Below are 12734 nucleotides of genomic sequence, written 5' to 3'. Positions count from 1 at the left end.
GCAAATTAGAATTAGAAATTAGTAGCAAATAGAGTGAAAATTTAGCCTGAAAAATGGTAGATCTCCCTGCATGTAGCGGCCGAGTCGTATTTTTTCACGCTGCGACACACCTCATGAACCCATTCGTGGAGCCACGGCCTTGTCAGCGTTGCGGCACGGGTGCTCTTAAGTTTCGGTTAGCGAATGTGCGTGCAGGCTGCAGTGGCCAATGCATGTTGTTGTTTACCCACCGCCTCGAACGGGCAAGAGGTGCGTCTGCCAAGTTGTGAACTCGCCCGCATTGGGAATCAGAGTCGTGTCTGAGCCACGCGCGCCATGAGGGCCAGATCAAATCCAGACATACCACTGCTGTTTTGGGCCAGGAGATGAAAAATATCATGTGGCTCACAATCAGACGACGCTAGGCCACCGCAATCTTGACTCCGAAAACGTAGCGTTTATTGGTCACACAGTAATAGCTCGTCTATTGTGGGCGTAAAATCGATAATATTACCCAATATTTTACTGCAACACCAATTAATGACGCCGGCAAACGGGGTATTTTTTGGCGTGCTTCGGTTTTTGCATTTTTGACTTGTCAGATTTAAACATTTGAATGTTTTTTTTTTCAGCCAATATATTAACCTCAATATCCCATTTCTGAGTTTTACAAGATCTTGTAAAAGGTTTTTTTCCTTTTGCCTCTTCACTGCCTTTTGAGTACCAAAGCTTTCATCTAACCCTAGTCTTTCCTTAACTACCCCACGAAACCGTCCGCGTGTATCGTACCACTCCTTCCGTCTTTCGTTTAACAAATATTAGATTGATCCTGTTGTGTTTACATTATTTGCACTGCTACAAATTAAACTCGACACTTTCTACTCAAACCCACGAAACTAAACAAACTTCCGTTCTCCTGATACCCGTCAATCGATCCTATCGTCCTTTCGAAAAGTCTTGATAAACTTCTGATTCAATGTTGTTTTCCAAAACCGCCTCTGTTGCCCTTCTCGCTCTCGCTGGCTTCGCAGCTGCAGAAGACACCACTGTCACTTCCACCATCACCGTGACTTACACCCTCTTGACCCCAGAAGAGTCTTACAGCGTTGCTGCTGCTTCTCTTGCTTCTGCCGAATCTGTTGCCTCAGCTGCCTCAGCTGCTTCTGCTGCTTCTGCTGCCTCTGCTGCCTCCGAAGCTTCTGAAGAATCTGCTGCTTCTGCCGCTTCCGCTGCTTCTGCTGCCTCTGCTGCCTCTGCAGCCTCCGTAGCTTCTGTTTCCTCGGCTTCAGTTGCTTCCGTTGAAGCTGCCGCTTCTGCTGCTTCGGTTGCTTCCGTTGCTTCTGCAGAATCTGCTGCCGCTGCCGCTGCTGAGTCTTCCAGCTTGGCTGCTTTGACAGCTGAGCCATCCTCGACTTCAGTTACCTTGAACAACTTCAAGGGAATCGTAGCTGTCGCCTCTTCCAACTTCACCAACACCTCTACTTCTTCCACCAGCGAGTCGTCTGTCACGTCGTCGGCTTCCATCACTGGCTACTTCAACTCCACCACCATCTCGACCACCAAAGCTTATGCCAACACAACCGTGGTCGCCACTTCTTCTCCTGCTTCAGTTCTTTCTACTTCTGCTGAACCAGTCGCCACCAGAACGACCTCTGCCATTGCTGGAGCTGCCCATCTCGCCGGTGAAGCCGGCTTCGCTGTCGGTTTGCTTGGTGTTGTCGCTGCCATGTTGTTGTGATCCCTAACTTGAACTTGAATCTCCTCCTTTTTTTCCTCGTTAAAGATGTGTCTTCCCTCGAATTCTCCACTTTGCTGTGGTAGAATCGAAACCACCACTTTGTTGTGGTAAAATTCATACCCGTCACCCTAAGACTGAAAGTTATACACTGTATTATTACTAAACTGGAGAGGAACCGTCCTTATAGATTGACTTTAGTCACTATCACCTTCAAAAGTACCTCACCGTTACGGATGTCGATCTACAGCACAACCCCCTTACCCCAATTCGACATCACGGCTTCGTCTCCAGTTTCATACCCTCTTAACTACTTCCTCGATCGATATTTCTTCTGTTCTAAGCAGAGTCTGTTTTCATTCTTTTTGTCTGTTCAATTCAAGGTACTTTATATTGTTATTTATTACTTATTATTAATTTGGCACATCCTCTCTCGTCATAGCTAGTTAGATCCGATACCCTTGGTTAAGTTAATCGTTCCTCCATTCTAACGAATCTTTAATTTTTCCGATTTCAAACTCAAGGGATGGATCTGCTACAATGCATAAATACTGTTCACAATTTTGTAGGAAGTACGAATACAATATCAACTTCGCAAGCTTTTCTACTTAAGTATATCATAGAGAAGTATGAGTATAAGAGTAGTATTGTGAAAGAATAGATGGAAGATCAAATATAAGTATAGCGTAATTAGAAGCACGAGAACAAAAGTTCAAGTGTTGGTGTAAATCATCGTACAATATGTGAATTTTATTTAATAAGGATAGCATAATACAGAATTAGTATAATATAGTACAATGTCATTAAATTAATTAGTATATTAATTCCCTAAAATCTTTTACCGTTTATATCCTTCAAATAACTCTCTCTATCAGTAGCATAATACTCCTGAGCCGTGAATCCCTTGGGTATCTTTGGAGGGACAGTAGGCTTTGGTCCAAGATCTTCGGCATAGTCGAAATGGTCTACTCTTTGGAATACAGACGGTGAAAAGCGTCCATCGCCTAAATAGCCTGTTTTCTCAGTTCTAAAGTCTACTTTGAAATCTTCAGCCTTGACTCCGTGTCCGTCTTTGAGCCTTCTTTCTTTGGTGAAATGATCTCTGGGGGTTGGGAAGATTGCAATGTCATCACCGTCGATATTCTTATTTTTGTCTAGGGGCGTTACTGGCTCATCACATAGGTATACCTTTGTCGGCACATGTCCATAATCATCACCTATGGAATCAGCGGAGAAAGGAATGGAAGAGACGCTTTTCTTGAGGTTCAAGCTCCGGAAATCGTCTTGGAGATCAGTAGGTGGCTTTCGTTGTGGTGATCTGGAGTGACCCTCTTTACGTGCTGAAGTCAGCAATTGGTTGGAATCCATGGAATGCACAGAATGAGGTGGAACTACCGGTGTTCCTAAACTATCCACATGGTTCTCATCATCCAGTCCAAACAAACTGATAGGCGAAGCTGAGCGTCTAGGAGAAGACTCTGCAGTGAGCTGAGCATCTGAAGTTAACCACACAGTGTTGGCGTCGTCCCGAGACACATTGAACTTGCTTTTGATCTTGTTCAACTTGTCGAAAAATCTGCCCAGTTTCTTACCTGAATCTGCGCCGTTTATAAAGACTTCACGATTAGCATGTGACGAAAAGCCCTGGATACTTGAAGACAGAAGCGAGAACTTCTTCTGTTTCTTGATGTTGTCTTCAGAAACGAAAATCTGATCTGCCACAGAAGGCGCTCTCATTTTGGGAGATGGAGGAAGCTCCTTTTGGGGACTGGCACTACGCAGATATCCACCTCTAGAGTCAAACAGATTACTGCTTCTATGGCTGTCTCCATGGTCATAACTTTGGGTCATACCATAGTCCTGATTTGCTGGAATTTTGGGTGGTAGAAGAGGAGCGTGCGGATAGAAAGCGAAGTCTAAAAGAATTTGACCAGCTCTCCGCTCATTCAAAGTCATGTCATACCATCCCTTCAAGAAATATTCTCCATTAACTTCGTTGTCGGGATGCAAAACAGTCGAGCAGTCAATTTCTACATGTCCAATAGGCGTGGGCTCGTTTTTTGTCTCGTCCAATACGTCTATTATTAGAATGGGCTTCCTTTCTCGCGACATCTCAAACTTGAGATCGTGATCCCATGTCGGCCTCTGTCCCCCACGAAAGATGGATGGGGTCTTTTTTGCAGTCGTACCCATACGAAGAGTCACATACGGGTTCTGTTTGTCAAGTTTACGGCGATTAGGCAAGTCTTTAGCAGATTCAACGTGGATCAAAAGTGTTCCATCGGCTGAGAAAACGGGCTCTGCTTCAACATCCTCCGGATCGGGAAGAACAGTATAATCTGCCATTGGAAAAGCTATGGACCGGGAAAAAGTACAGATCTAGCGAGGAGCTTCTATACGCAACCGAAACGTGAATTGAAAAGGAAAAAAGATATGTTTCTGCTTCGGTTATAAATGATCACCGAAAGCATCATCCAGATTTCTCTATAATGGCTGTGGAGTATCACGTGACCAATATATTTTTTTGTTTACTTTAATGCGCGATCTGGAAATTGCAAAATACATAGCCAATAGAGTCGCTGGGAGAAGCGGAGTTTTCATACAAAAAATGGTTTTAGTAATTACGAAACTTGGATCCTACTATCACTAATGGTTTTGCAAGAGAATATACAAGTTTGGAATTATTTAGATAAAATTTGGGCAAAGTACACGGTGAGAAATTGTCTTTAGACGCTTATGTATGGAGACATTATAGAGACATAAAAATAATATAATGTCGCAAGTTGCAATAATGTCGAAGATTCGATAAAGAAAGAACAGTAGGTTCACAAAAAGAACAATAATACAGAACTACAACTTATATAATCCTAATGGAATTCAATATCTACTCCATTCTATTGATATTATCTTAAAATTAGAAATCAGCAGAAACCTATGGTAACAAAAACTGTCTTTCTTTTCTACCAATCATCTCATCGCATCACATGACCTACCACACATGATTCATCACCCTAAAATCAAACGGAATTTTTTCTACAACTAAAGCTAGAGAATCGGTTCCTCACCCTTGGAGATCAGAAAAACCACACATATTTATTAACAGACAGGGAGTTATACGATGTCTTTCCGGAACAGAAATGCCGGCAAAGCATTGCTACCATTTGGACTCGACTACAGCGATGTTCTCAACACAGATCATGGCACCGAGAAGCCACAACTAGTACTTCCTGTGAATGGCCCCGTGAAAGAAAGCGAAGAGTTGGCAGCCAAACAGTCGATTTCGTTTGCAAATTTGATGTCTGACGGACCGTTTTACACAGGTAGCTTACAAGACATGAATAAGATAGACTCGAAAGGGGATCATACCTTGAGCAATACTGCTCCCGATGGCATACAGCGATATTCAGACAAGTACAAGAAGGCGAAGAAGATAGGCAGAACCATCGAAGAGCATCCGTATCAGCTTGAATTCTTTCCCGATGAGCTTTATTCGGTGATGGGAATAAGCAACAAACAGAAGAAGAAGCTTTTGTCACTTTCCACGTTTAAGTCTAATGGAGGTTTGGCTGAATATAACATCTCCAGTAGTAATGGTGATGAAGCAGACATGGCCAACTCCATGCTTGAAAAGTTGAAAAGTATGGCCGAAGAATTGGACGATGGAAATGAAAATAAAGAGGACGATGCTGATGAAATCGAGGAGGATATAGACGACGAGTTTGATGAAGACGAGGACGACGACTATAATGCCGAAAAGTACTTTGATGATGGAGACGACGATGGTATGGACGCTGGCGGAGACGAAGAGGCAGCCTTTTAAGAAAAGAAAAGAATGCAGCTCAGATGTAGAACTTAAGCAGAAGGGAAGTAGTACCAGTAAGCTCTTCAGTAATGCCATTGTATATAGACTCTACTGCCCATGTATATTATTAATATAATCATTATATTGATGAATGCTGTAGAATATGACGAATGCGATTCTATATAACTGTACAGAAGGAGACTGTCGATATGACGGTCTATGCTAATTTAATGTTTAGGCTTAGATACTGAGTGAAGAAGATATCAAAGTTCAGATTAATGATGTTAGATATCAAAAGTGAAGCTGAGCAAAGCATTTCTGCCTCCCTTGAGCTTGCCCAACCATCTTCCAAACTTGTGTTCTTTAGAGACAAGAACATACACAGCCAATTTCTTGAGTTCAGGAATCTCGGCTGAATCAATTTTCACCACACATCCATTGACGTTGGCAATTTCACCAAGCAATTGGAACGAATTCAACCGGTCGTTGTCGAGCTTCCATGCTCTTACAGTTCCGTCGAAAGAGCCTGTAAAAAAAACATCACTATATGGTACACTGTGAACTGCTGTGATCCAGTAGGGAAGTCGTTCTGGTACTTGACGACTAGCCACTTCTACAGATGTTTCAGCAGAAGCTTCAGAGGGTAAGAATTGGGGCTGTAAGCCATGAGCCAATCGCTGAGTAAATAATGCTTTCTTTTTGGCTAAAGACCATAAAGCAACATTCCCATTATCTGATCCTGTGACAAAGTGAGACTCATCAGCCATCGACACTACCTCCACAGATCCTTCATTATGGAAAGCCGCCTCTTCTACAGGTTCAACTGGTTCTTCCGTCTTTTTAGCCCTTTTCTTCTTCTTATCCAGTGAATCTCCAGCTCTGAATGTGAGACGGGACTCCTCAGCGATTTTCCAGAACATCGCCGTCTTGTCACGAGACCCTACAGATACACAAGTTTCTCTAGCCAAGGCTGAAATATCGGAAATGTTGTCTTGATGCCCATAGAGAACTTCTAGCTGAGTAAACTGGTTGATGGAGTATGTTCTGATTTTTAAATCTGCACAGGCAGCATACAACTGGTCCGAGTTTCTACGGAAAGTGATGGAGTTGACAGCGACTCTAGTTTCCAAAACTTTTAAACATGCCAAGTTCTCAGAGGACCAAATGATCAAACGAGCATCGTTGCCTCCAGTTACTACATACTTGCCATCTGAAGAAGCCGCCACACAGTTGATCTGGTCCCAGTGGTGATTGAGACTGACATTTGATGTATTCACGTTGAAGTATTTGTGTCCTCCTTTCACGTGTCTTATTCTCACGGGCTTTTTGTTCTCCACAGAGATGTCCCACTTGATCAACTCAGAATCTTTGGAGACAGTATACAAGCTTGGATAACGTACAGCCAAACTGGTCAAGTTCTTCAGACCTATTCTCGTGGTGATGATCTGGATGTTGTCGTCGATCTGAGACAGAATCTTGTTGCCTACGAATTTGTAAACATAACCTTTGCTTTCGGCCACATCTACCTGCAATCTACGTGAAACAATATCGTCGTCTAGGTCTTGGGCATCGAAGTCCTGGTCCTGACCTTCATCATTTTTCAAGTTTTCCAAATATTGTTTGGCCAATCTTCTTCTTTTTTCTGTGGCATTTTCGTCAGCAAACTCTTCATCAGATGACATAACATCGTCATCAATCTCCTCATCAACTTGCTCATTTATTTCCTCATCAGTGTCGCTATCTCCACTGATTTCCTCATCATTTTCTGGGTATCTATTATTGTTACTAGGTGTAGAATTTCGACTGGACTTATTCACTCGACTGGTAAGTTTGGTAGAACGTTTTCTTTTCCGCAGTGGATCTGACAAGAATGGATCTCCAGCCATGGCGTCTGTGTGTGAAAATGGAATGATTATAAAATATCTGTTGGAGGTGTACGATTCTAAAATTATAGCTGTAGCTGAAAAATTCCGAAACCAGATTTTTTTCTCGATGCCATCTGTCAGGCGAAACTGGTCACATGACAAAATCCATATACTACCAAAATTCTGTTCTCTTAATCGAAGACTACTATACTAGTGCTGAGTACATTGTCTATTGGCTATATACCGCTATAGGATTATGTCGTGATGTACTGTTCACGATTTCTATAACTTTTTCAGTTTTTTAAATCTTCGATTATTCGGTTATTCGATTTTTCAATTTAATGTTTTTTCCATTATGTCGATCATTTTCTAATCTTCCAACAAATCTTCAATATCATGATCTTCAGCAGCATTGTAGAAAGTTTGATTTCTCTGCCTCAACTCTTCTGCAGCTTCGGTTAAAATAGCCTCAGTATGCTTAACAGTCTTTCTTGTTTTCTTTCCCCAGCCAAAGGTCTTAGCCTCAGTGTCTAATTTCTTCTGCAACTCTTCCTTTTGTTTCTTTTCCTTCTCCGGCTTCAAGGCCAATTCTCTTTCATCGTCGTCAAACTGTTTTTTGGCCAATTTGTTGGTAGCATACTTGGTGTAGTACTGTCTGATGATCAAGTAGGCACAGACAAAAACTATGAGACGAAAGTATTTGATGAAAATCTCACGATCTACAAATTCAAAAATGAACTCAAACATTGCACTAATACAAAACTCAACAAGAGTATTTACAACTTCAAACGTCTCTTAAGTTTTGTAAAAGAAAAAGTGGAGGATTTGTTCGTTATTCACTTCGATTTATCCATCTTGTTTAGCTTTGTAATTCCCTCAGGTCGCCGAATTTATATACAGGCCAACCATTAGAGCCGATAGTAGAGCATTTGTAAGTTCTGGAAGAAGAGAGTACAATGGTGATTCTCGAGGTAGGTGATTCGGGAAAAAAGGTACAGTAGTAATGGAGAGGCCAGAGATATAGATATGTGAAGTTAGGTTTAAAAACTGGCTGAAAATAATTGAAAACTCACCATGAACAGCTTTTTTAAGGCTGTCTCCTACAATTCTTCGTCTTCATCGTCGCTTTCGAAGAGATCAAGCTCGGGAAAGTCGCCTACTTCCACCTGCTTGGGTTTAACAAAACTTCCATGAGATGGACGACACTGGAAAATCCGAACTCCGTCAATAACTCCGCTGTTCTTGCCCACAGGCTCATCAAATTCAATGCCAACCCACACATTTTCGCCCTTGTCTAGCACGTCGATCGTTCCGACAAACTTGACAAGACCTCTTCTTTCTCCTGCAATGTTGATAACTCGACAACGTTGTCCAACTGACATTTTTGCAGCCAAAGCAGCATTTTCTTCATACGCTCTTGCCTTTTCCGAGTCGTACGTAGGATCAAAACGACCCAATTGGTTGCGCTGTTTCCAGCTGAGAACTGTATTGGACATCAGAGAGTATTTTTCTTCCGATAACTTGAACTCCTTGTCAGGATCAATGGTGTCTTCGTCCATTTCGTTAGCCAAGTCATGTAGTTCCAGGTCAGGATTGGCATCTACAACTTCCAAACGGCTGAATGGAGCTAATCCAAGCTCTGCAACTGTCACCAACTTATCCTTTTCTTCATCATACTCTTCGGCAGCCGCCAATTTACGCGTATCGTTGGAATTAGCCGTAGGATAACACACTATAGTTTGGTACTGAGGTGGTATGCCAGTAATCAACTCCAATCTGGACTTGAGGTAGTGTAAATCCCACTGAGGCGAGATTCTTCTCTCAGAGGAAGTCAAGCTCGTAGTGACATATATATTGAAATCACTCATCTTGGTGTGATAAAAAGAAGAAAGTAGTCGAACTAAAAAAGCATACAAGCATACTGAAATGTAAATATTGATTTTTTTTGAGAAATTCACGTGACTAAAATAGCATAACCATTTGTAGCTACTCTATACTTTATTCCATATCTTCATTTTTTCTTCTATACTTGTTATGTATGAACTGTTTTATCTCTGCTCTACGCTTTCTTGATAACCAATAGTAATGTTACAGACTTTATATAGTACATAGTAAAACACAATCCCTATTCTATTCGGCAGGATTGCTGTCATTTTCGTCAATGTCGTCTCTATCAACATCAACTTCCTTGTGATTTTCGTGTTCCTCTTTGCGCAAACTCTCCTTTTCATTATCAAGCTCTATCGTCGTAAGGTCGTCCAATTCCAACAAATTAGTCTGGATATGGAACTTGAAACTGGCTATAAACTGCGACATCTTGCAACACTTGTCGTACAACTCCTTTCTGGCTCTGGAGATATTGTGGGTGATTTCCTCATGCTCGATCAACGTATTCTGGTACTGGTTCTCTAACTCTATAAAACCCTGATTGGTGTTGATTTTGATAGCTCTCAATTCTCGTTCCAACTTCTCGATCTGGGTAGAGTAAGTCGTTGAGTCATTGATCATTGTCTCGTAAATTTCATCGTAGTTCATCTTGCTAGCTGTGAGCTTACTACCCAACTCATCAAGATACTCCTGTTGTTCCAGAATTTTCTCGTTAATCAAATCATATTGCTCCTGAACCTTGATCTGCTCATCTTGGTACTGATGAACCTTGGAGTTGATGCTAGCTCTGTACTTAAGCAACTCGATCTTCTCATCCTTCAAAATCTTGTCTATTATCTGATCAGACTTGAATGAGACTTCCGAGTTGATGTTGGACTCAGTAGATACTGTCAAAATGGACTCATTTAGCTTGATTTCAAAGTCGTAGCTGGGCGACTTGATTTTCTGAATGAGATTGTTGTATTGTTTGACAAAGTTTTCTAGACTTTGATGGTTCTTTACCAACTCAATTTCTCTGTCAGCTACTTTCGCGCGGGTGTCTTCCAATCTGTCAGTTGTCATGTCAATTGACTTTGACAACTTGTCTCGTTCAATATTCAAGTTATTGATATCGTTGATAGTTATGCCTTGACTTAATATCTTGGTTTCATACTGATCCTTCATGGTGTTGAAATCCGCAAGTTCTGTTTCGCCATTCTTGATTTCGTCGTTTATCTTGTCGATAATCTCAGCCCACTTGGACTTTCGAGATTCCATGGTTTCAATATATGCCTTGAATTTGACAAGATCTTCTTCTAGCGCAAGCGACTTCTTTTCTGCTTGCTGCAATTCAAGCAACTGATTATTTATATCTTCATATTGGGCTCGCAATCGCTGGTTTTCTTCGTCTAGGCTACTGATATCGTTGTTCAAGTTTGTATTCAACTTCTCAAACTGAAGCTTCATTTCATTGTAGAAATCGGAGTAGTCATCTCTTTCATTGATGAACGCCTGGTACGAGTCTCGAATGTATTTGATGAAGATTCGGTCGAATTCATCACCAGGACTGATCAACGAATCGTCTATATCGAAATTGACTATGGAAAGATTCAATTTGATCAACCAGTAGAGAATCCCTAAAAATGACGGCCAATTCTGCGCTCCTACCGCTCCGATTTGTGACCGGTTGATAGAATCTAAGTACGGGTAATTCAATGACTTCAATAACGAGAAGATTTCCAACTCGTTTGACCGCATAAACTGGTAGTACGGATCTATTTTGTTGTACAAGAACTTGAATATGGTCACAAAATCTTTTTGTGTTGGCAGCCTAAGTGTTTTAAGTGTGATGGTGTGGTTCATCTCGAGCTCAAACTTGTTGGTTACAAGAAAATCGTAGATTTCTTGCTGGATAAGTGTCTGATAGTTCTTGTCTCGCAACGGTCTTTGGTCCACATGGAGGGTCTGCAGTGTTGGAGTATTCTGAGAAGGTGTCTGTTGTGTTTGAATAGGTATTTGCGATTGTAATTGCAATTGCAGACTCGGTACTTGCTGTTGTTGAGGTCGAGGAGTTTGTTGAGATCCTTGAGATGAAGGAGGATGCAATTGTTGCGACGATTGACTCTGCCGTCTTCTGTTTGTCGACGCTGGTGTGGAAAGCAACGATCGCCTCTTTGCAGCCGCTGACGACGAGTTTGCATTGGCTACGATGGCATCCAAGATATTTCTGGAGCCGAGATGCGACGATCTTGTGGCTGAGCCCATCGAGAGTGATTTTCCTGATGACTTCCGGAGAAGCGACGAAGGCGGAGCAGACATATTGGTACTGAATGGATGTGAATGGAATGAATGTAGTATGGTCTATGATACGAAAGTAATGTTACCACTAATGTAATGAATATGATGTTGATAATGATAATAATTTCAATAATACGTCATAAACGATACTGAATACGATTGTATCAATACTGTAACAGAACGAGTAAAGCAACGAAAGTGATACTGATATCTATGATTCAACGATATTCTTTCTAAATGATGTTATTTTTATCAGCACCATGTACGATCTTATGTCGCTTATCAGTATGGCTTCTATGTCGTAGCTGAGATAAGGCAATATTTCAATTTGCTTGAAGCAATTTTTCTCCTCTCAGTTACACGTCTATCGCCAAATATATATACTCTGTATTGATGCTGGAATCGCAACAGGTATCAGGTCAATGGCTATTTTGTTGTCTGTTCTGTACACTTATTGTACTATGTAGAAAACAGATAGCGATATCTCGGTCTATGAGTTTCCCAATTGTGTCCTTTTTCTCACACAAACAACCGTTTGTTCATAAACTAGCTCGTGCAAAAATGCGGTCGTGATACGTGTCCGAGGCGTGGAGTCTGGGTAATGGTCAAGCTGGAGGTTGCGGGACTGTTTTTATTGTTTGGTGATGTTTATGTTTTTTTCTACTGTATGTGTTTTGTGCGCGCGCACGACCGCCCTCAATATGAAATTTGGTGTTGTCTGGAAACCAGAATGAAGATAATGCCTTAGTACTGTTAGTTCTTTAAGTGTACTTCTATTACTTTCTCCATTCGCAGAAACGTTGATTCTTTGTTGACGTTGCAAATTCTGTTGGTTTTCCTTTGGTTCTATTCGCGTGTTGAGTCTTACGCGTTTCCCTAACCAAGCCTTTCTTTCTGTGTATGCTATAGCTGAAGTGAGTGATAGTCCAGAGATATCATTAGTACGCTTCTGAGCCAAACAATAGCGTCGTCAAAAGTCATTGACAGTTCTGTTAGACCGCTCAGAGAAAAAAAACAAGAGGTTTTTGTTTGTACGTTACTGAAAAAAGCTGTAAAGCATCATTCTACATTCGTTGCCAACGTGTGTTATTATATTTAACACTCATCGAGATAGGACTATTCTAATACTATCACCATTAGAAAATTATATCATTTCAAGAGTGTCTTTATAAGAATCTCATCAAAGACT

General features: G+C 41.4%; 5 protein-coding genes across 5 annotated transcripts; 2 read left to right on the top strand and 3 right to left on the bottom strand. All coding sequences in view use genetic code 12, as the record gives it.

Moving 5' to 3' along the window:
- Positions 1-648: 648 nt before the first annotated feature.
- PICST_67220 (hypothetical serine-rich protein) lies at positions 649-2385 on the top strand. Its single transcript, XM_001383643.1, has one exon. It carries the CDS (start codon positions 956-958, stop codon positions 1715-1717), a length of 762 nt encoding a protein of 253 aa, XP_001383680.1. The 5' UTR covers positions 649-955; the 3' UTR covers positions 1718-2385.
- A 157-nt stretch (positions 2386-2542) lies between these two features.
- Positions 2543-4060, bottom strand: PICST_30516 (conserved hypothetical protein; the record flags this gene model as incomplete). The annotated part of the gene is made up of 1 exon (XM_001383295.1): positions 2543-4060. The coding sequence occupies one exon, from the start codon at positions 4058-4060 to the stop codon at positions 2543-2545; it is 1518 nt and encodes a 505-aa protein (XP_001383332.2).
- Positions 4061-4832: 772 nt separating this feature from the next.
- Positions 4833-5534, top strand: RPC31 (DNA-directed RNA polymerase III subunit, HMG-like; the record flags this gene model as incomplete). The annotated part of the gene is made up of 1 exon (XM_001383642.1): positions 4833-5534. The coding sequence occupies one exon, from the start codon at positions 4833-4835 to the stop codon at positions 5532-5534; it is 702 nt and encodes a 233-aa protein (XP_001383679.1).
- A 266-nt stretch (positions 5535-5800) lies between these two features.
- RRP9 (part of small (ribosomal) subunit (SSU) processosome (contains U3 snoRNA)) lies at positions 5801-7402 on the bottom strand (the record flags this gene model as incomplete). Its single annotated transcript, XM_001383294.1, has 1 exon — positions 5801-7402. The coding sequence occupies one exon, from the start codon at positions 7400-7402 to the stop codon at positions 5801-5803; it is 1602 nt and encodes a 533-aa protein (XP_001383331.2).
- A 1079-nt stretch (positions 7403-8481) lies between these two features.
- PICST_30513 (predicted protein) lies at positions 8482-9249 on the bottom strand (the record flags this gene model as incomplete). Its single annotated transcript, XM_001383293.1, has 1 exon — positions 8482-9249. The coding sequence occupies one exon, from the start codon at positions 9247-9249 to the stop codon at positions 8482-8484; it is 768 nt and encodes a 255-aa protein (XP_001383330.2).
- Between the last annotated feature and the right edge of the window lie 3485 nt (positions 9250-12734).

The sequence above is a fragment of the Scheffersomyces stipitis genome, chromosome 3 (assembly GCF_000209165.1).
Source record: "Scheffersomyces stipitis CBS 6054 chromosome 3, complete sequence".
NCBI lineage: Eukaryota > Fungi > Ascomycota > Pichiomycetes > Serinales > Debaryomycetaceae > Scheffersomyces > Scheffersomyces stipitis.
This window is presented reverse-complemented; position numbering and strand designations above follow the sequence as displayed.